This window comes from Macrobrachium rosenbergii, chromosome 23 (genome assembly GCF_040412425.1).
Source record: "Macrobrachium rosenbergii isolate ZJJX-2024 chromosome 23, ASM4041242v1, whole genome shotgun sequence".
Classification (NCBI taxonomy): Eukaryota; Metazoa; Arthropoda; class Malacostraca; order Decapoda; family Palaemonidae; genus Macrobrachium; species Macrobrachium rosenbergii.
The window spans coordinates 14,756,278-14,778,154 of NC_089763.1; the positions used below are offsets into that span (position 1 = coordinate 14,756,278).

The 21,877-nt window shown below is 38.0% G+C and overlaps 2 protein-coding genes across 3 annotated transcripts; both read left to right on the forward strand.

Annotated features, from left to right (window-relative positions):
• Positions 1-4,596: 4,596 nt before the first annotated feature.
• LOC136851153 (uncharacterized) lies at positions 4,597-7,161 on the forward strand. The gene is made up of 7 exons (XM_067125111.1): positions 4,597-4,773; positions 4,905-4,998; positions 5,423-5,534; positions 5,714-5,801; positions 5,972-6,075; positions 6,613-6,736; positions 6,855-7,161. Exons 1-7 carry the CDS (start codon positions 4,612-4,614, stop codon positions 6,993-6,995), a joined length of 825 nt encoding a protein of 274 aa, XP_066981212.1. The 5' UTR covers positions 4,597-4,611; the 3' UTR covers positions 6,996-7,161.
• Positions 7,162-12,866: 5,705 nt separating this feature from the next.
• LOC136851154 (uncharacterized) lies at positions 12,867-15,660 on the forward strand. Of its 2 annotated transcripts, none has more exons than XM_067125112.1 (7): positions 12,867-12,982; positions 13,498-13,583; positions 13,707-13,818; positions 14,167-14,254; positions 14,563-14,666; positions 15,088-15,211; positions 15,418-15,660. In XM_067125112.1, exons 2-7 carry the CDS (start codon positions 13,523-13,525, stop codon positions 15,556-15,558), a joined length of 630 nt encoding a protein of 209 aa, XP_066981213.1. In that variant the 5' UTR covers positions 12,867-12,982; positions 13,498-13,522; the 3' UTR covers positions 15,559-15,660. The 2 variants fall into 2 exon arrangements, with proteins under 2 accessions (XP_066981213.1, XP_066981214.1); XM_067125113.1 differs by having other exon boundaries at positions 12,925-13,027.
• The last annotated feature ends 6,217 nt before the right edge of the window (positions 15,661-21,877 follow it).

Genomic DNA, 21,877 nt, shown 5'->3' on the forward strand with positions numbered 1-21,877 from the left:
CGGGCTGCTCTAGGAGCAAGCGCCCGTGCTGGCACAAGGCCAGCTAAATCTGAAACAACAACAATAAAGAATCAATCTTTCACTTCTGACATTTCTTGAACCTCTCTCTCTCTCTCTCTCTCTCTCTCTCTCTCTCTCTCTCTCTCTCTCTCTCTCTCTCTCTCTCTCTCTCTCATACACAAACATCAAGCGTTGTTCATTAATCAAATTTAGTCAAGAGTGACAGTGAATTTTACTGAAAATATTAAAGTAGGTTGTGGTTGCGAATTGCACGTTATCACAAAGTTAATACCTTCAATACATATGCAAATGACCAAGAAAAGATTTTTTTAAGATTAAAGACTTTGGCCAATTGAAATTTAATTTATACTGTTTTTATAGCAAACAAGACATGGGTTTTCAGTGATGCCGTAAACAACTTTTATTATACTTATGTGGTAATTGAAAAAAAAGGAAATTACAGACTGCCTGCACTTATATAGGTTTCTCAGCAAACGAAAAAGAGAGGACGACAATGAAATGATGACAGGAGAAAACGACTGGACGAAAATGGAAATTCCGGATCATGTCAAGATTAGCGAACCCACTCGCAGCAGGGTTCGCTATTCTTTACAAGAAGATTATATGAACACTTCGGTACCAGACATTTGATCACCAGAGGCTAGTACTAAACAAGGCGAAATACATTTGACCCCCCAGGGGCTAGTAATAAACAAGGCAAAACAGTGTAGGTGAATCACTGTTTCGCTGTGTTTAGTACTAGCCCTCATGAGGAATTGGAGTTGGCCATTCTTAACATGGGGATTATTGGGTTCGCTGTTCTTGACATGGAGATGTTGGGTTCGCTAATCTTGACATGACCCGATGAAGTCGTGCAGCTGATATAAGGAAACTTTGGTAATGATCCATTCCGAAACCCGACAGTGACTGAAATCCGGAAACTGGGGTAACTTGTTGCAAATTTGCCAGTTCAAGGAAATATGAAACAACTTTTTAATCTGGGGGAAAATAACGTGAATTTTCTCTATCACGGCTTACCAGAAAAAATTCTGACGTTAATCCAACAGCATTTTTGAGACTGCAGTTTATTTATATATATATATATATATATATATATATATATATATATATATATATATATATATTGATTACTATAACTACGACTATAAAAAAACACAACCACATGCTTTCTCACACACAATTATACCACACTGTGAGAAAGTGCCCTGTGGAACTGTCTGGAACTCATTTTCTAAGGTTGAGAGATAAAACCTTCACGAACCTAGAAACTAATATAAATGCTTTGTTTTTTATAGCCCAGTACAGTAGCAGTTATACAGACCATCATTTTGTTATACGAAGTGCAATCGTGTGATATTGGTAAATTGTTCAATATTTTTACAGATTAAGTTTATCGTTAAATGAAAGAGTAGACATTATTATTATTATTATTATTATTATTATTATTATTATTATTATTATTATTATTATTATTATTATTATTATTAAATAATGCATAAAAACAGAACAATCACAAACGCCCTCCAATTTTCAAAGCAAGCGTTCACAGATTCCAAATACGGAAAAGAAAATAGGAGAAAACAATCGATAATTAAAGAAAATTAGTCTAATCACACATCAGGAAGACGAACGCTAATCAGAGGCTATTTAGCTTTAAGGCTTTGACCTTGGCGTTCAAAATTTTTCATTAATGACAAGACACTTGCATGGTTTCGTGGTCATTTGTTAGTCAGATATTCTTAATTACAATCATGACCAACACTAAGGGTCATTCGGTGCTCATCCAAAAATGAACCAGAGTAATGATGATGACGATAATTACTTCATGAATTGAAAACGACTCGTTCGCATGGATCTTGGATGGAAAATAAGTGAGTTATCAATACCAGAATATGACTTTTTTATCGCTGTTTTAGGAAGTCGAAAACTGACAAGGTTAAAAGCTATAATTTACAGAATCATTTACAGACCTAATTTCAAAACCCATGACAATGAGAATGAACGAGGCCCAGTGTCTTCAGCAACATGACAACCTCAAACCTGTTGTAAACTAATCAAATACACAAAAAGGGTTATATGAAATTAATAGCAATTCTCTTTACCTTTCTGAACTGAAACATATCGCAGGACTTGAAACCTGAAGTGTAGGCTCACATCCTGGAGAATACTGGATGGCTGGCCGAACTTTTGTACTGTGAAAAGTAGGCTACGCAGCAGTGTTGTTCTGGATTTGTTGACCTTAGGCCAGTGCGGGCTATACACAAGCAATTGCCTGGACAACTACAACACTGTTGCCTGTATGCTCTCATATGACACTGCCATTAGACACGTTCAGGAGGCCATATGACATCGCCTATAGATAGCAGTTTATGCTGTCGTGCAACACCGTCTTCAGAACCACTTTTGAGCAACGCTTGACACTGTATCGACTCTTAGTTTAGCATGTGATAACTTTTAGATTCTTTTATGTCAATGTCTTTAGAAAAGATCAAAGTTTCCAAGTGACACCCGCTTTAGACACATTTATTCCCGCGTGACACAGCCTTTAGAACCATTTATAGTTCTTCCCTTCATGGCTTGGTGACGAGTGATGATTTTTGCCTTCGGTAAACAAGCATTGCCGAGGAACGTTTAATTAAGTTTTGAAGTAGTGTGTCGGTGATTTGTGCGGTTCAATTGTTTATAAAGAGTCTTTTTCAAAATGTACGTTACATTTCTCTTTCTATGATTAATCTATTCAGAAACTGCTTCGACAAGGTAATAATCATTTTCGGATTCGTGTTCGAGTTATGAACAATGGTAAAAAGGATAATATTGGTAAACATCATATTAACAACATAAAATGCAACTATTCTTGTACCCAAAGGCGTACGAGGTTAAGGCCTAAATCAATCGACTTTCATCTTTTATACATTTCATGGTTTAAGGAAGAACTTGCATAGCCTACAATGGTTCATTTCGTAAATGGTTCTTGTTTTTGTAACGCACTTGTTGTTATCACTACTACTACCATAAGATTTAGTAAACGCAACACATAAGGAAGCATTTCCAGCCTTAGGATACACACATTTCTTGTTTACTTTGAACTCTTTGAGCAAGCCTTATTTCGGGTCCCTGTGAAAAAAAAAAAAAAAACTGGTTCCATCACTGAAAAGCAGTCTCAGGGAAAGTCAGTCTCCTGGCTCTTTGAGTTTTTGCCCAGTATTCTTGCTTTGAGACGTTAGGTGCGTTTTAGGCAAAAGTGTTCCTGTTCTTAGGTTATTTATTTAATCTAATTTAATTTTACTGTTGATGATGAAGCCATGCCTTGAAATGTATTCGGCTTCTTGAAGTCAATACTTACACTTATATATATATATATATATATATATATATATATATATATATATATATATATATATATATATATATATATATATATATATATATATATATATATATATATATACACGTGTGTGTGTGTGTGTGAACCCTAATTCAGGCACGCACACTGTAGGCTGCATCCCATCATCTCAGAAGATAACAAACGTGAAGGAATTTTCCCAGTCGCAACGTCAGGGGAATTCCGCAATAACACCCGTTATCTCTTTATTGACTCTATACAAAGAGAAATTCGGACACAAGGCGAAAGAAAGAACGAAGTCTATCGAAGATCCGACTTGATCTGAATACACGCGTTTGTCGTTACAGAAGAGGTGGTGAGTTTCAGATGGACAGATTAACTGACTGACGGTCTCTTCATCGTTGCTTATGGTTATCAATGCCAGTAGTGTGTCATTTGTTGAAATTATTCATGCTTTTTTTAAGAAACCATACTCTACAAACGATTTTTCAAGTATTACATTCCTTACTAGTTATATATATATATATATATATATATATATATATATATATATATATATATATATATATATATATATATATTATATATATATATTGTGTGTATAATGATGACGATTGTATAGAAAAATATCAGATGACTTACTGATATATAAATTGTAAAAAGACAAAAATATATATATATATATATATATATATATATATATAGCCTATATTATGTGTACATATGTATAATGATGACGATTGTATATAAAAATATCAGATGACTTACTGATATATAATTGCATCTGTGTGAAAAAGACAGATTTCTTCAGCCTACCTCGAAAAAAATGCCACTGGCAGTGTTGTCTGTGAGAGCCATTACAGCTGCGGGTATCTTAAAAGCTTAAAACAAATAAGAGGAAAAAAAAGAAAAAGGAAATATAAAGTGCCAGATTTCACGGCTGTTGCCGTGTCAGAACCTGGGATCCTCATCTCCGCAGAAGACGTTTGGTAAATCAGACATTAATTATTGTTTCTTTTGCTGTTAAAAAACTTTACAAGGTCCTGTTCCATTCGACTGACGTATTGGCAAAGTGTTCTAGAACGCTTTTACACAATTAGTTTCTACCCGAATTGTCATTAATAACACGAAATGTAATTCACCGGAAAGCAATTTCAAACGAACTTGAACATGTCTTGAAGGAAGTTTTAATCTCAAATTCGCTTAAAATTGCCCGGTTGTTGCAGAAGAATTCGCAGCGATTAGCTATGCTCTTTATGTTGCAGCATAATTTGCTTTTAATTAAACTCTTAGCATTTGCAACTGTTTTTTCCTCCTTCTTGTGTTCGACCTCCCACCGTCTAGGTGTCTCAGTGAATGGAATACGTGAAAAGTGTTTTGAACTGACCATAATCAGTGAAGTCAAGAAGGTTTGTGAAATACTCCCTGTACTGCCTGTTATCATTACTTTCACGATTACTACTAACACAACAGTAATAACACAAATAGTTTATCTTTCATTTTCATTATATCTTCCTAATTTTCTTCTGCTCTCTTTCAGGAACGAAATCTGGAAGAGGTCTTCTTCACCAACATGTTTTGGACAACTACAGTCTTTGCTGCGATTATCGCATTTGCCTCAGCAAAACCTGAACGTAAGAATAATCCTTTTTATTTAGCTTTATCCAAATGAATCTGGATACGAATAAAATGGATCCATTGCTCATTATTCCATTATTAAGATATATACACGAGCATGCTACAAGAAATCTACCTATCATAAGTGGTCATTTTTCACGACTCACTAATATTTTTGGACCCATTGTCCACTGAATTCTTGAATTAGGTTAGCAATGGACTTATGTCGCTCCCGACCAAGGTACTAATCCTGATGTATGTAGGCAGAATCTTCATTTCGTTCTCAAAATTCAAATTCAAGGTTTTCACTGATAACCCATAAAAAAAATGAAGGAATCGATATGTTCAGGATTTAGTGCGTGTCTTTGTGTGTGCATCTGCTTTTGACATGCATAGACGTGAAGTTCTTCCTTTCTCACGAAATTTCTTCTTCCCCACCAGCCAATTTATTTGAGCAAGTGATCACCGACGAACTTCGCAAGTTGCTTACTCCTTACGACCCCCACACCTTTCCCACCATACCCAACCTGAATATCACCCACGATGACACGAGGTGAGGCCTAGTCTGTCACAAGATCTAAAGACTTTGGATCTTGGTCTGTCAGTGAAAGCAAACACAGTATCTCTTTTCGCCGTCCCCAAGAAACTGAATCATAACAGCTTGACAGATTTCGGATTAATCTGCTGTGAAAACGTCACCCGGCATCCACTGATGTTTCTGGTTCTTTTCAGCCTTCTCTTCAACTTCGTGGAGGACACTTTCACTGGCTTTTCTAGCGTCGAGTGTACACAGTTTACGCCTCCCATTTTAACTAAGGAAGTAAGAATTGCAGCAACTTTCCCTGAACCTTTCTTATTTATCTTGTACTCAAATGATATACCACCGGCAATTGGATTCTATAAAAAAAAAAAAAGACCCAACATGGAGTCACTGGAAGCACGACAGGAGAAATTCTGTGGAGTGAGTAAAATCAGCCTTTTATTTTCCAGGTGGTTTTAACCCTCAACGAAGAGAGACTCGACATGCATGCCAGCAATTACCAGGTGGAGGGCCTGCTCAATGGGCAGCCTTTATCAGCTACTGGCGTCGCAGAGTACGTCAGTCATCAGGCTTTCATTGCGGGGACCGTTGCATGTCTGGCACGAATTGCGCTGCGTCACTAAAGGGGAAGCTAGTATAACATAGAGGGTTCTTAATATAAGTGACGACAGTAATAAGAAAATTGATTTCCCAAATAACTTTTTCAAAATAAAATACACAATGTTGCATCAAAAGTTGATTTTGAAAGAGTCAGTTTTTCCAGAATAAAAACAAAATTCTTGTGCACAGCGTTGAGCCTCCGTGTTGCAATAGCAATCTTGTTTTTCAATGTACCTCAGCCTCTGTCCCGATATAGTTTATCGGTAACTACACATATTTCCAACCACGTCAATTTTCTCATGAACGATAAGTAAGACGACAGGCGCCTATTAGCGTTCACATTTGTTATCTCTAGACAAAGTCGCCCACAAGATGAATGTGTAACCTTTTACTTACATCAAGAACACCAATCTCCTGTACGATATCAAGATGAATTATAAATTATGATTTATCGGTATTAACCATTTTTTCCTCTCTCTCTTATTCACAGCCTAGTCGCCCACAATCTTGGTGTCTCCCTCAAGTTCCAGGCTGACAGCTACAAGCTCTCTCCTCTCTCGCTCTGTGTTGCCACTGGGTCACTCCATATTGATTTCAGAGTTGAGAGCCTAGACGTAAGTTATTCCCTCTCTCTCTCTCTCTCTCTCTCTTGTTGAAAATACATACTCATGCATTCGTCTCTCGTATTCTGGCAGTCGCTCTTGCTAAGCACTCAGCCTCTTCTTCTTTCAGTCGAACTTCGAGAACGCCGAGGAACTGAACCAGGAAATCGACACACGGGGCCCAGAGCTGATCGAGATCTTGCAAGATTATGTTATGCTTTACGCCGAAGACATCGTGACTTTCCTCAACAGTCACCTTTGTAAGCCTTAAGCTGATTGTTACGGGCAGCTCATAACAGCAAGAGCTCGTGCAGGTATAAGGCCGGCCTATTCGAACCACACCTAACTACTCATCTGGCAAAAGGGAAAGCTAATTCTAGATTTGCATTATCTTTGAAGTATCGAGAACCGTCTGCGAAATAAAACAGAAAGTGTGACTGAACCTCCTTCAATTCCTTCTAGATAAACACCTGGTTAAAATGACCTCTTGGGAAAACCCGTGATATGAGATGAAAATAACCTTAGTAAGCGAATACTCTGACTTAAAATGTAAAAAAAAGAATAAAAATATATCATTCATAAGCTGTCATACAATGAAGCGTTAATATTTGGAAAAAGGAAAGCAAGAACAAAGAGAAATATATTATTATTATTATTATTATTATTATTATTATTATTATTATTATTATTATTATTATTATTATTAATATTATTATTATTATTATTATTATTATTATTATTATTATTATTATTATTATTATTATTATATGACACGTCTAACGGGTTACTGATTCGCAAAACAATGTTTCAGAGGTTGAAATGCTCAGACTGGATTAAAGAAAAAGTTGTGAAAGGAAAATGGCCGGTAAATACAGCTATATTAACAAACAAATAAAGTTAATAATAAAAGAGCTAACAGTTAAATATATATGCATGAAGAATATTTCAGTTATTTATTGATATAATAATAAAAATCATGAACGAAACATGAAAACATTCCACGAGACGTTGAGCGGTTGGATAAACCCTAAAATGATGCTTTACGAAATCAGATGGCCTACGGTAAGGTACCCAGGGGCTCCAGATAAAAGCTACCTGGGAAACAGGCCCGGCCCCGTCCTCCTCCAGGGACAAAAGTCCCTCAGTTGAGAAGTAAAGTAGGACGAAACCCCCTTGGCTGAAAAGCAAGAATGAGATTTAGGCCAAGGGGCAAGCGCTGGGACCTGTGAGGTCGTTCATCGCAGATAGGACAATTGAGAGTAAAGTAGGCTTGAAAGGTGTAACAGGAGGAAAACCTCGCAGCTGCAATACGAAAAAATTGTTAGGAGAGGGTGGAGAGTAAGATGGGAGAAAGAGAATATGAACGGAGGTAAAGTAAAAGGAATGAAAGAGGTTGCAGCTAGGGGCCGAAGGGACGCTGCAAAGAAGCTTAAGTAATGCCTACAGTGCACAGCGTGAGGTACACTGATGGCATTACCCCACTACGGAGTGAAATAGAACAGGGCCAAAGCCAAACTTCGTATTTTGACTAAGATTCCTGAGGATCACTTGTTGGTACAACACGGTGTATTTGGAAGTACAGTTTTCATTCTTTTTTCTCGAACCTTTCAACGTACAGGTTCCCTTAGGTTGTACTCTGAAGTTAATCGAACATTTTTTCAAAATAAAAATAATAAAAAAATCAACGTTATTTTACAATATGATGAATAAAACGTTAAAACGATATAATTCTGCTTTGGATCGTTATCAACAAAACTTCTTAGTTTTTCGAACTTGCAGCTGTTGTTAATTTTATCCCATTTTTAGTGTTTTCTGTGTTCTGTATTTTTTATTCTATTTTATTTATTTACTTGTTTTTTTTTTTTGCTTAAGAAGGTGAATAAATCTACCCATTCATCACACTTGTGTAATGTCAATAATGAAGTCATGTACAGTATTGTCATTATGGATTTATTAATATCTCATGAGCTTGGGTTACAAGTCTATAATACACCTCTAACAACTCTGAACCTCTGTCTCCTGAAGTTTCCCGGTCCCGGGTACTGTCTTTCGTAGCACACTTATCGGTACCACCTAGGGCGGGTACAAATATGGTTAGTGGCTTCGCGACTTATGAATTCGCCCTTAGCCGAGCTGAACGTGGGCGAAACTGTACAGTAGCCAAGCCAAGCCACGAGAGAGAGAGAGAGAGAGAGAGAGAGAGAGAGAGAGAGTTGTTGTTGGAGGAGACGGTACCTTATTCTTGTGAAACTGACCGAGTGTCTCCTTTGACACGTAGGAGGTCTTCGTTACTTTTGGTGGCATGGCCGACTATCTGTCCAACGTGGAAATGAAGGAAAATAACAATAAAATTACAATGTAATAACAAACAATAAAAATATGTACACCCAGTATACTTTACTTTAAACTCGAGCTTCACCGTTTGGTGTGAGACTGTTTGCGGTATCACGATTCATGTACTGTTCATATTATATGTATATAATTGTGAATATTCGTTTGTTTATCTCTGTTCATTTGTTGGTTAAATGATTTAATAAAGTTTGAATCGATGACCTGACACTGGAACCGATTGGTTATCCAGTACCGTGATGACTAATGCTTAGAGGATAAAATGATAAATTAATTATTAGGAAACAAGTAATAGAATAAGTATGGCTGAATATCACAAAAAATGTCAATAGTTCAACGTCGTCATTTGCTTGCTATTTATATTGCGATCTCTAACTTCTTTTGTTGTTCTTCGCACATATATGGTCATTCTGAATTTTTTGAAGCTTGTTTAACAACTTAATGGCCGCTAAGCTTGTTCTATGGGAATTTGAGCTAATAATAATAATAATAATAATAATAATTAATATAATAATAATAATAATAATAATAATAATAATAATTATATATTATTATTATTATTATTATTATTATTATTATTATTATTATTATTATTATTATTATTATTATTATTATGTGGTACGAACATCAAACCTGAGGAGTGATAGAAAACGGTCAGACAAAGATCCTCTGGGACTTTGGTATCAGAACAGATAGGGCGATACGTGCCAATAGACCAGACTTGACGCTGATTGACAAAATCAAGAAGAAAGTATCACTCGTTGATGTCGCAATACCATGGGACAATAGGGTAGATGAGAAAGAAAGAGAAAAAATTGATAAGTATCAAGACCTGAAAATCGAAATAAGGATATGGAATATGCAAGTGGAAATTGTACCCATAATCATAGGAACACTAGGCACGATCCCAAGATCCCTGAAAAGGAACCTGGAAAAACTAGATGCCGACATAGCTCCAGGACTCACGCAGAAGAGTGTGCTGCTAGAAACAGCGCACATGGTGAGAAAAGTGATGGACTCCTAAGGAGGCAGGATGCAACCGGGAACCCCACACTGTAAAAACCACCAATTGAATGACTGATAGACACCCCCCGCCCACCCCAACAAAAAAATTAATAAGAATGATAATGGAGAAACGAATCCACAGTTGTGTATATGTACATTTATTTAAAGTATAAGGGCGACAAATTGCGCCTCTCCTTCCTTGTGTTTCTCCTTTCAGATGTACATTAATCACGTCATGTATTTTACCGGTCTTTATTTCAGATTCTTTGTGTGCCTCATCTTATGTATCATTGTACGGCCTTTCTGCCGATATGTACATCTACCTTTTATACGCCATGTAACGAATGTTGTACGTATTTTTATGCTGGCCAGAAAACACAAATCTTGTATGGATGCAGCGGGGGCCCTTGGGTCGGCCGCTAGCTTTCCGTCCACTTTTTGTCTTATAAACACCTGTCGAGAATAATAAAGTTTTACGGGCTGCTCTAGGAGCAAGAGCCCATGCTGGCACAAGGCCAGCTAAATCTGAGACAACAACATAATAAAGAACATTAGACTTCTAGCAGCAAGCAAGCCTCCATCAAAACAGAAACAGGCAATAACACTAAACTGGATTCCAAGCCATGTGAGAATCCAAGGAAACGAAGAAGCAGGTTCTTTAGCAAAAAGTGGGTCACTACACACCAACATTAGCATCAAAATCACCCCCTCGCTCACACAACTGGAAAACAAAGCAGTAGCACACTGCCAACTGCAGGAAGAAAGCAAAATTAGCAGAGCTGTTTTCGGTGGCTCAAAACCGCCAAATGGTACATAGACACCGCAAACCTAAAACCACACAATATAACCAAAGACATGTCACGGGCCCTATACGCAGTCATAATCCATCGGCTAAGGATAGGATACCAATGCACATGGCAAAGAATAGGAGACAACCTCCAACCATGCAAGCACTGTGAAACAATCCCTGAAGAACCCCTAGAACACTACCTTCTTGACAGTTCTTTGTTGGAGGGGTAGGTAGGGCTGTCGCATAGCACGCTGTTGGCCCGGCGTTCGACTCTCCTACCGGTTATTGAAGAATTAGAGGAATTTATTTCTGGTGATAGAAATTAATTTCTCGCTATAATGTGGTTCGGATTCCACAATAAGCTGTAGGTACCGTTGCTAGGTAACCAATTGGTGCTTAGCCACGTAAAATAAGTCTAATCCTTCGGGCCAGCCCTAGGAGAGCTGTTAATCAGCTCAGTGGTCTGGTTAAACTAAGGTATATTTAACTTTTACCTTCTTGACTGTACATAGACAGAACAGTTAAGAACAAGATATGAAGGAAATGAAAGAACAGCTACCCAAATAACAAAGCACATGCTGGCAAACATTCACGAATTTGCAGGCTTCCTATGATCCTACCCACCACCACGCTAACTCTAAAGAATCCTTACCTCTACCTACCCGCTCTCCTTCCCAACCAATCACCTTAAAACAGACACAACACACCCGATCCCTATTTTGAACCAGACAACAAATCAAAAACCATTCCATCGCGTCTCTAACCGCTACAACAAAGGCTGACTCTTTAGAAATCACTCTCCCCCTATCAAAATCGCCTTTTATCCACCACAATCAATACCGAACACATTCAAAAACACACACACACACACACAAGAAATAGGACTGGACAAGGAATATGGCTCTAGATCATCATGAGCTAGAATACCAGCTACCTGTGCCTACTACTCAAATTCTTCTTTTTCCCCATATGTTGGCCTTTCCCACCAGCCAACACTTACTGCTATCATACTTTTGTCCTCGTCCGATGGGCACCTAAGGTTCAAAGAGGTTGCAACCTTGCCTGTTAAATCTATTCATTTCAAAATCACCCCCACCAAAATCACTTTCATGCATCATAATAAAGTTCTCATGTAACCTAACCATCTCACAGACTCATCAACGTGAAGATACGGGCTGCTCTATGAGCAAGAGCCAGTGCTGGCACAAGGCCAGCTAAATCTGAAAACAACAACAACAACGTAATAAAGAATCAGTCTCTGTTTTGACATTTCTCTTGAACCTCACAAAAGATAAATCTGTACAGATTCCCGGAAGCTCTCTGTACAGATTCATCTTTAAATACATGTACACATACCTGACTGTGGATTTGTCTCTCCATTTCAAGACTCATGCTACTATGAGTATTTTTAATAATAATAATAATAATAATAATAATAATAATAATAATAATAATAATAATAATAATAATAATAATAATAATAATAATAATAACACAAATCATATAACCTCGTCCTCCGAATGACTCCAGCACCTGATGAATAACTGAATGTGAAATGAAATCTTTCTTTATTTTCACTAACTTTAACGCAAAGGAATATCAAGCGCAAATGACCCCACCACCAGAAATAAATGATTCTTCGTGTCGCGAAAGACATACCTATTAGGTAAGAGTACATTGGTAAAAGAGAAAGAAAGAGAGAGAGAGAGAGAGAGAGAGAGAGAGTGCTGATTCACTCAAACTGAAAATGTAAAAAAAAAAGAGACAAATATTCCAAATCTTCATAGCCGCATGAGACATAATCGCCCAACTTTCCCACACCAAAAGCATTTGGAAATTGATTTCGAACGACAGTCAAAATTCCACGAGCAATGTTCCTCTTATCTCTCTCTCTCTCTCTCTCTCTCTCTCTCTCTCTCTCTCTCTCTCTCTCTCTCTCTCCCTTCCCGGAGTGGAAAATGTGCGCAGAGTGAGCAACAAGGAAATAGCACACCTGAGAAGCAAAACACCTGTCTCCCATAGCCTGTCATATAAAGCTTAGTTCTTGCAACTGCAGCTTTGCATACAGCGGCCAGACACAAGTGCCTATACACTGTCCTTCTCTGCAGACTGAGGTATTCCGCACTGTCGTCTCACCTCTGCACCTCACGTGGTGCACTGTAGGCATTACCTAAGGTTCTTTGCAGCGTCCCTCCGGCCCCTAGCTGCAACCCCTTTCATTGCTTTTACTATATGTCCGTTCATATTCTCTTTCTTCCATCTGACTTTCCAACCTCTCTAACAATTGTTTCATTGTGTAACTGCGAGGGTTTCCTCCTGTTACACCATTCAAACCTTCTTACTGTCAATTTCCGTTTCAGCGCTGAATGACCCCATAGGTCCTAGTGCTTGGCCTTTGGCCTAAATTCTATATTCCAATTCCAATAAGCAGCTCTTTTTAATTTACCATAGCAGTTCACTGACACATGATTGCTGACTTCTTGTGCCACAAGCAGTTGGTCAATGTCTTGTCTGTCTGTTATATTCTCTGTGATATTACTTTGTCTAATACCCTTGTGCTCTGCTAAAGAAAATAAAGATTTAATAAAAACTGAACGTCTCTCTTCTCTCTCTCTCTCTCTCTCTGTAGGTCTAAGCACATAAACTCCACCGCCATGTTCAAGACAACCTTACTTTTAGCGGCATTTGCTGCCTTGGCCTCTGCGATGCCTGAACGTAAGTTTATTCTAATTATTTTCATCGTTCTCTTTATACATAAGATCACATATACAAAAGTATTCACTTCTGTTGTGTGGCGAATTAATCCTATCTCTTTTTCTCAATTTCCTTTGACTTCAGCCAACATGTTCGAGGATCTGATCACGGCAGAGATCCAGAAGGCGTTGCAGCCATATGACCCCCACACGGTTCCTGCGATCCACAATTTGAACGTTACTCACGACGACACCAGGTAAGGTTTGAACTCTCTCTCTCTCTCTAAGCTCTTCATTGGCGGGGTAGGTAGAGCTCTCGGCTAGCACGCTGTTGGCCCAGAGTTCGACTCTCCGACCGGCCAATGAAGGATTAGAGGAATTTATTTCTGGTGATAGAAATTAATTTCTTGTCATAATGTGGTTCGGATTCCACAATAAGCTGTAGGTCCCGTTGCTAGGTAACCAGTTGGTTCTTAGCCACGTAAAATAAATCTAATCCTTCGGGCCAGCCCTAGGAGAGCTGTTAATCAGCTCAGTGGTCTGGATAAACTAATGTATACTTAACTTTCTCTCCTACTAATTCTATGTTTTCTTGTGCCTTTCAGCCTTCTCTTCAACTTCGAAGAAGCGACCTTCTCTGGCTTTTCCGACATTGAATGTACGCAATTCTCTCCCCCCATTCTCACCAAGAAGGTAAGACGACTTCCAACATCTCTTAACTGTGTCGACAAAAAGTATAGCATAACATTCCAACACTGTCCAACGAAGCAAGGACTTTACACCATATAAGTAAAATATATCTCAATGTATTTTTCTTCGCATAGGCTACTGAGAAAAAACCCCTCCCTTATTTTAATGCTTCCTAAAGCGAGTTGTATATAGTAGTTGTTTACAATTCCTCGGTAAGTTCTCTCTTGAAATAGCATTTCCCTCCTGGGGTTTCAACATGATTAATAAAATCGTCGTTCTTGATCTCTGCGGATATTTCCTGATCCTTGCAGGTAGTGCTGAGCCTCCAGGATCAAACGGCAGACTTCAAAGCAGTCAGCTACACAGTAGAAGGGCTTCTAAACGGACAGCCATTGTCGGCATCAGGGGCAGCTGAGTGAGTTTTTAACACGTTCTTGCTTTGCACGTCATCTTTAGGAACAAATTTCCCATGAAACATCAATGCAGCTACGTAGTTACTTTCCTTTGGGGAGGGGAGGGGGTCAATAGAAGATGTTAAAACAATGACACATACGCTGGTTTCGATACAAACCTTCGAAGAATCTTATTAGCAACAATTGTGTTAAGAACAATCTTTTTGCTTCAGCCCAAAAAGCGCTTTTTGAATTGGAAAGCATTACACAATTATCTGTTACTTTCCTGTATTTTTTGTCATGAAATGAACGTGAATTTTCAGTAAATTACTGAAAACGATGGGTTAACCCAAATTACTTTGGTGAAAAACAGCTCCTCTCTACTTCGAATTTCCTGAACATAACGAAACAAGACCATTAAAAGGGACCTTGTTCTTTTGCCAGGTTGGTTGTGAATGGCTTCGGCGCCAGTTTGACTGTCCACCTCGACAGTTACTCCCTGTCCCCCGTCTCAATCTGCATTGCTCCTGGAACATGCGATCTCGACCTTACTGTTGGAAGCCTCGAGGTAATGTCTTTTCTTTTCTTACTTTCAGTCCGTCACTTTATTGCCTCCTTTTCACTCTAGTTAAACCTTGCGCATTTGTACAAACTGAATGGAATGAAGAAAAAACGACTAAATTAACATCTTCATGAACCTGCACTGACCATCTTGGAAACCGTTTCCAAAAAACCGATTTTCTATCGTGCCTTCATCTGCATCTGCTTTTTTAGGCCCGATTTGAGAACGCCGATGAACTGAACCACGAGCTGGAGTCGAGGGCAGCAGAACTGGTGGAGATCTTGCAAGCTGACATCATGCAGTATTCCGAGGAAATCGTCGCTTTCCTCAACAGCAAACTTTGCCACCCCTAAGGGAAGAAGAATGTTTTCTCCTTCTTGTCCAGAATGCGATAGTTTGATCGATGATCTTCTTCACTGAATTTTTATGACATCTAAATAAACTGAACTGGGTTTCAGCGAATTTCATTCTCCTATCCTGTTTTATAAAGAGAGCTGACATATTTCTTTGGGTAGTCGTATCTCCACTTCCTTTTCGTTCTTTCATTTATAAAATAAATATTTACGAATCTTCAGGAATGGCTGGCATCAACTACAGCCAAAAAATTCAACACTAACCACATCGAACCTTTGGTTCGCAAAACATGATTACTGATATGTTTCTTAGGTTTTCTACAAAGAGAAGTTTTTTCTGGCGGGGAGGGGGGTGGGGCGGCGGGAAGAGGGGAGGTGGTTCCTGTTCACTAAATAAAGCGTGACTTGAATTTGTTTAGACAATTTTTCCTCAAACTAAGCAGCCCTGAACCTCGCTACTATTTAGATGAGAAAAATGGCGATATGTTTGTTTCTTTCTTTATGACTATATTTTACATTTCTGTAAAGAATTACAGGTCGGTGGATTTTTCCCTACCATGGCCTCTAGTTCGATTCCCGCTCATGTCTTTCGTAGTCTCACTGGCACATGACCTAATTATCTCTATTTCCAAGGAGACCGAGTTAGGGGAAGTGTTCTGAGTTATGAGTAACCATTCCCTGGCTCCCCTAGGTTTACGTAGATGGAGAGGGAGCTCGAGTGCTGATCATAAACATGTATGTTCAGAGTCTGAGACATTGCACTCGAGTGCATTAACTTGCCCTGTGCCTCTGTTGCTCATTAACAACCTGCAAACCTTCAAAGAATTTTAAAATTGCATCTCTTGCTATATGGCTGAGTTTAAAGAATCTTGCTGATGCCAGTGTTAGAATCTTATTGTGACAGCCAAGCAGAATTACAGTCAAATACAATTACTTCTAAATAGGGCATTTAGTTAATCCAAAGAGAATATCTTTTGTCCAATTGCCTACTAAAGATAAAACAATACACCTCCATGATTAAGTACACCTGCATGCATCGCATACACTCACACACATGTACACATGTTATATATATATATATATATATATATATATATGTATGTGTGTATATGTGTATATATATATATATATATATATATATATATATATATATATATATATATATATATATATATATGGTTATGTGTGTGTGTAGAGTCTACTGGTCACTTTTACAAACACATATGTAATTCTAATAGCCACAATGCCCTAAACTTAACTTCTCGAATTCTTACGTTTGGATCTTACGGCTTCGTAGTTACAAGCATATCCAAAAGTGCGAAGAATTCGAGAAGTTGAGAGGGCATTGTGGTTAGAATTACACACACAATGCACATTAATACACAATTACACACACACACATATATATATATATATATATATATATATATATATATATATATATATATATATATATATATATATATATATATATATATATATATATATATATATATGTGTGTGTGTGTGTGTATGTATATAACTAGAAATACCCATTAGTAGCGAATTCACCTTACCTTGAGAATTACTTACACCCAAAAGAATTATACTGTATATGATTCATGCTCCAACCGTGACCAGGATTCGAGCTCATACGCCTCACAGGGTAAGGAGCTCAGGATGACTATGAAGACAGATGCAATTGATTCCGACTCCAGGGCAGCTCCAGAGTAGAAAAACCTTTAACAACCATTGCCACATATAGTTCCTAACTGCTGCATCCTGGATGAACCCTTGTACAGAAAACTTCCGAGGGTCACCTGGTATAGCAGTTAGTGTTGTGGCATGCCACTCAGATGTCGTGGGTTCGCGTCTCCCCAAGGGCGATGAAAAATCGCTGGCTCTGTATCATGATCAGTTACTGCTGCAGTGTGGGTTCTATGGTGGGAGGTTGAAACCAACAACCTTTGGAAGCTTGAATTTTTAAGTCTGTGGCCCCTGCGTGCTTGTTCCATGTGAATAGGTTTCATCTACTGAAATAATAATGATAATAATTTCATACACTCAGAATGCTCATCAGTAGCATATAGAACCTCACTATGTCACGTTGCGCCTTTTACCTCTATCGAAGTTCTTCATTGGAGGGGTAGGTAGAGCGTTCGGCCAGCACGCTGTTGGCCCAATGTTCGACTCTCCGCCCAGCCAATGAAGAATTAGAGGAATTTATTTCTGGTGATAGAAGTTCATTTCTCGTCATAATATGGTTCGGATTCCACAATAAGCTGTAGGTCCCGTTGCTAGGTAACCAGTTGGTTCTTAGCCACGTAAAATAAATCTAATCCCTCGGGCCAGCCCTAGGAGAGCTGTTAACCAGCTCAGTGGTCTGGTTAAACTAAGATATACTTTTTTTATACCTCTATCTGGTACTTGCTTTGCCCTTCCTGCATATCAATGCCCATTCTTTACAGTGCTTCTTACACTCATCTTTTCAGCACTGTCTTGGTCCACATCTCTTCCTCGCAGATAAAGAAATGTACCCTCAAACAGTTGCAACCATCTTTGTGGAATGATAAGAGATAAAGTGACACGATTACTGAATGAGATTTCATTCGACCTCGAAGCACCAAGTTTATCACAAACGCAGGAGATCTGACTTTCGGTCATGAAAACTGGCGTTCCCAACATAGCTATTTTTACAATTTTTCAGAAGCATCATCACGTTATGTCAATAACCCTTACATCTCGCAATTTGCTCCTATACGATAGCTCTACCTACCATGCACCTATTATCTCTCTCTCTCTCTTTATTACCCCTCATTGATATACAGTATTTCAAGTGCGTCTTTGGTACGAATCTTCCTATCTAATGAATTTCGACACTTCTGCAAAATTCTCGCTGCCTTTCTTGCATTACCTTACCTAGTGATCTACTCTTTCATCTGTAACACTTATCCATAGGTATCAACTGTTTCAGTTCGCCAATTCTGTTCTTTAACCCTCTGCCTTTTCTTACAGCCTTATTCTAGTTACAATTTCTCTTTACATCCCTTCACTAAATTTCATCATATTCCATCAGTACTGGATTATTTAAGAGGATGGAACTAACAACCCGATAAAGAAAGTGAAAGTCAAGAAAAATAAAAGAATGTAAATGATATACAAAACTTGTTCACAACAGCTGCTGGTTCGATCGGTGAGCACGCTATAAAAAGACAAAAAATTCAAGGACAAGGAGGCCGTGTGAAATATCCCACACAAATTCGACGAATGTTACGTTAAATCTGTGAATAAAAATTTTAGAAGGATACCTGTTACCCTGATTTTTATCTGTAAACTGCGATTACAGTTTTTAAGTAAAAGTCATCAATTTATTATGGTAATAAATGTATTATGGTTCGTGGTCCAGTGTATAGCAACCTTACTTGGCCAGAATGAGGCCCGAGATTAATTCCAGGAACCAGGAAACGGTTAGCTCTGTTTCCCGGAAAAAAAAAAATAAGCAAGAAGATATCAAGAAGCAGGTATAGAGCCAAAATGCCTCTTTATTATTGTTAATGATTTTAGCTTCAATGAAAAAACGAACTAGTTAAGTTTGCTAACTTCTTTGCAGCAAAAATAGAAAATATCAAACGCTTTTTAACACGAATACATAGAATAAACTTCTTGAATTTTCTTCAGCTACTGTAGAAATTTGAGACATCTGAGCATAAGGATGTTATTGTAAACTGACTATGAAGAACATGTTGTCAAATTTATACATTTTTAATGGCAGACACTGAAAGTGCTGAAAATTTTGATGAACTTGTTATGTCATACAAAAAAAAAAAAAGAATGGTAGACAAGAGTCTAGAAAAACTGCGTACCCAAGTAGTGAGAAAATGGCAGGTGCGAACCCAACTTTTAATGGAAAAGGAGACGAAGTGTCTGGGATCACACAGGTCGATATGAGAGGTGTCATTCTTATCGAGAATCACTGAAACAACAGTACACCAGCAACTTATCGGACATCTTAATAAAAACCCCGTAAGGGGTAGAGCTGTCAGTGTACGTAAGGAAAGGGAGTTTGCAGCGTCCCTTCGGCCCCTAGCTGCATTCAGCATTTTCCCTTACCCCTATCCCCGCTTCCTTTCTTTAGTCTTGCTGTCCAACTATTACATCTCACAGCAGCTGTGGGGTCTTCTCCCAGTTCCACCTCTAGATCCTCTATTTTATGGATCTCTTTATCGAAATGTCCAACCACTCATTCCCTCTTTTCCATACCTTAATGTGCATTGGCTGAAAGTGCGTAAATTTCATAAAAATCAAATCTAGAAAATTTTTCAAAAATCTATCACATAATCAAACAACCTTCTGGAAAAAATTCCATCAATCGAAATAGCATTGTGTTCTGTGATGAATTATCTCTTCTGACTCTCTAAATGCAGCGATAGCTGTAAAAGACCATATTTTTACTAGATTTTAATGTAGTATTTCACACAGTAGTACATGAGCCCCAGTTGCAAGACTGGACAAAAGACTCAGAATGCATATGGGTCGTACACTCAAGGACCTTTGAAAGTGCCACTTGGAAATGGCAATATGCATGTCAAAACGCTTGACATGGAAAGCACTTTATTTAGTATTTACGAAGTCGAAAAAGGATTATGGATAAAATATGGAGTAAAGTGGAAAGTTTTTTGAGACGATATTCAGTTCTACCTAGTGTAGGCAATGCTTATGATATCATGGCCAAAATAAACACCAAAACAAAAGAGTTCCAGACTTGAATAAGAGAAATATACTGAAACTAAACAAGAACAGAACATGTAGTACATTGGAAGGTTAAAGTGAAGAGTCTGAAGTCAATGCAGAGGAAAATTGGTAATACAGAGGAATATGTAGCCAGGAAGCCCAAGTGGAATGAATGGTGAACTTCCAAATACGGCAGAGCAGATACTAAATGTTGATTAAATGGGCTATTTCCACTTAAGAAGTCTTGCTTTCATTATAAAAATCTAAATATTTGCACTTATAAATACTTGTAAATGTAAGCACATGACTAGGCTATTGTAATTTGCAGTGGTCTTTCAAATCTTCCTGAAGATGTTACAAAGCTCAGCTAAGATTAATAAATTAATAATAGATATTTTATACTGATGCACGATAAGATACATAACAAAGCAAGAATCAACTATACAATATGTGTTGACCTACGCCACAGTGAAGAGCTCTCAGCACCTAAAAGTAAAAACCTTATATTTAACAAGAAACTCGAGACATGTCGAAGAAATTAAAAGAGAATATGAACAATATCGTATACATTTACTGATTTTAGATGGTCCTGTAGATAAACTGGGAAGGGTAAATGGAATTAACCTCCTGTAACAAAACTGGATGACTATAAGTGGGAGAGGAAATAAAGAAGAAATCCAAAGATCGGTTATTCATGATGTTGAAAAAGCAGTAAAAAACTTGAAGAACAAACAAACCCGAGACAGACGAAGAATAGGCTAAGTAACAAATTATTGAAAAAAAAAAAAAACTTGGGCAAAGAGATGACTGAGAGCTTGGCACTCCTATTAAGTTACACTGAAGAAGAGTTTTCACTCCTGAAAAATTGGAGATAACTGAAATATTGTCAGTGCTTAAAAAAGGCAGCAAACTACCAGTAGAACTAAGAAACAGGAGAGGAATATTCATAACTAGCAATGTAAGCAAGGTATTTGTAAATGTGAGGTTGGCAACAACGAAGGAAGAGATACATCAGAAAATAAGCAGATTCCAATGGGGTGGTAGAAGGAAATTCCACAGTGGATCACCCACTAAGCCTAAAAGCGGTGATTGACTACATTTAGACTTGAAGGACTCCATCGAAGAAACAGGGAAGAAGACAAGATGGAGAGATGCATTGCTTATACAAAAGACGAATTAAAATGGCAAGGCAGTAATACCACGTCAAGCGGGTGTAACGGAAACAATTGAAATAACTGAAAATGTAAGACAAAGAACAATATATGACCCAAAGGTATGCAGCATAGTGACAGATAAAGTGACCGAAATATGCAGAAAGAACGTATCTCTCATAGGGGATAAAAATAGAGTCCATAATATTTGTCAACGATATAATGTTGCCCACCAGCAGGAAAGAAGGAATAGAAAAGGCACTCAACAACTGCCGCAGCCTACAGCAGCTCAAGAAATTTACATTTAGTACCGAGCAAAGTAAGTCAGCAGCTCGCAATATTTATAAAACAAAACATGAACACATATGAACAGAGGTGAAAAATGACCCAATAATTAGTGTAGAAGACTACAAATATCTAGAAGAATGGTATACATAAAATGGCTCCAAGGAAGCACG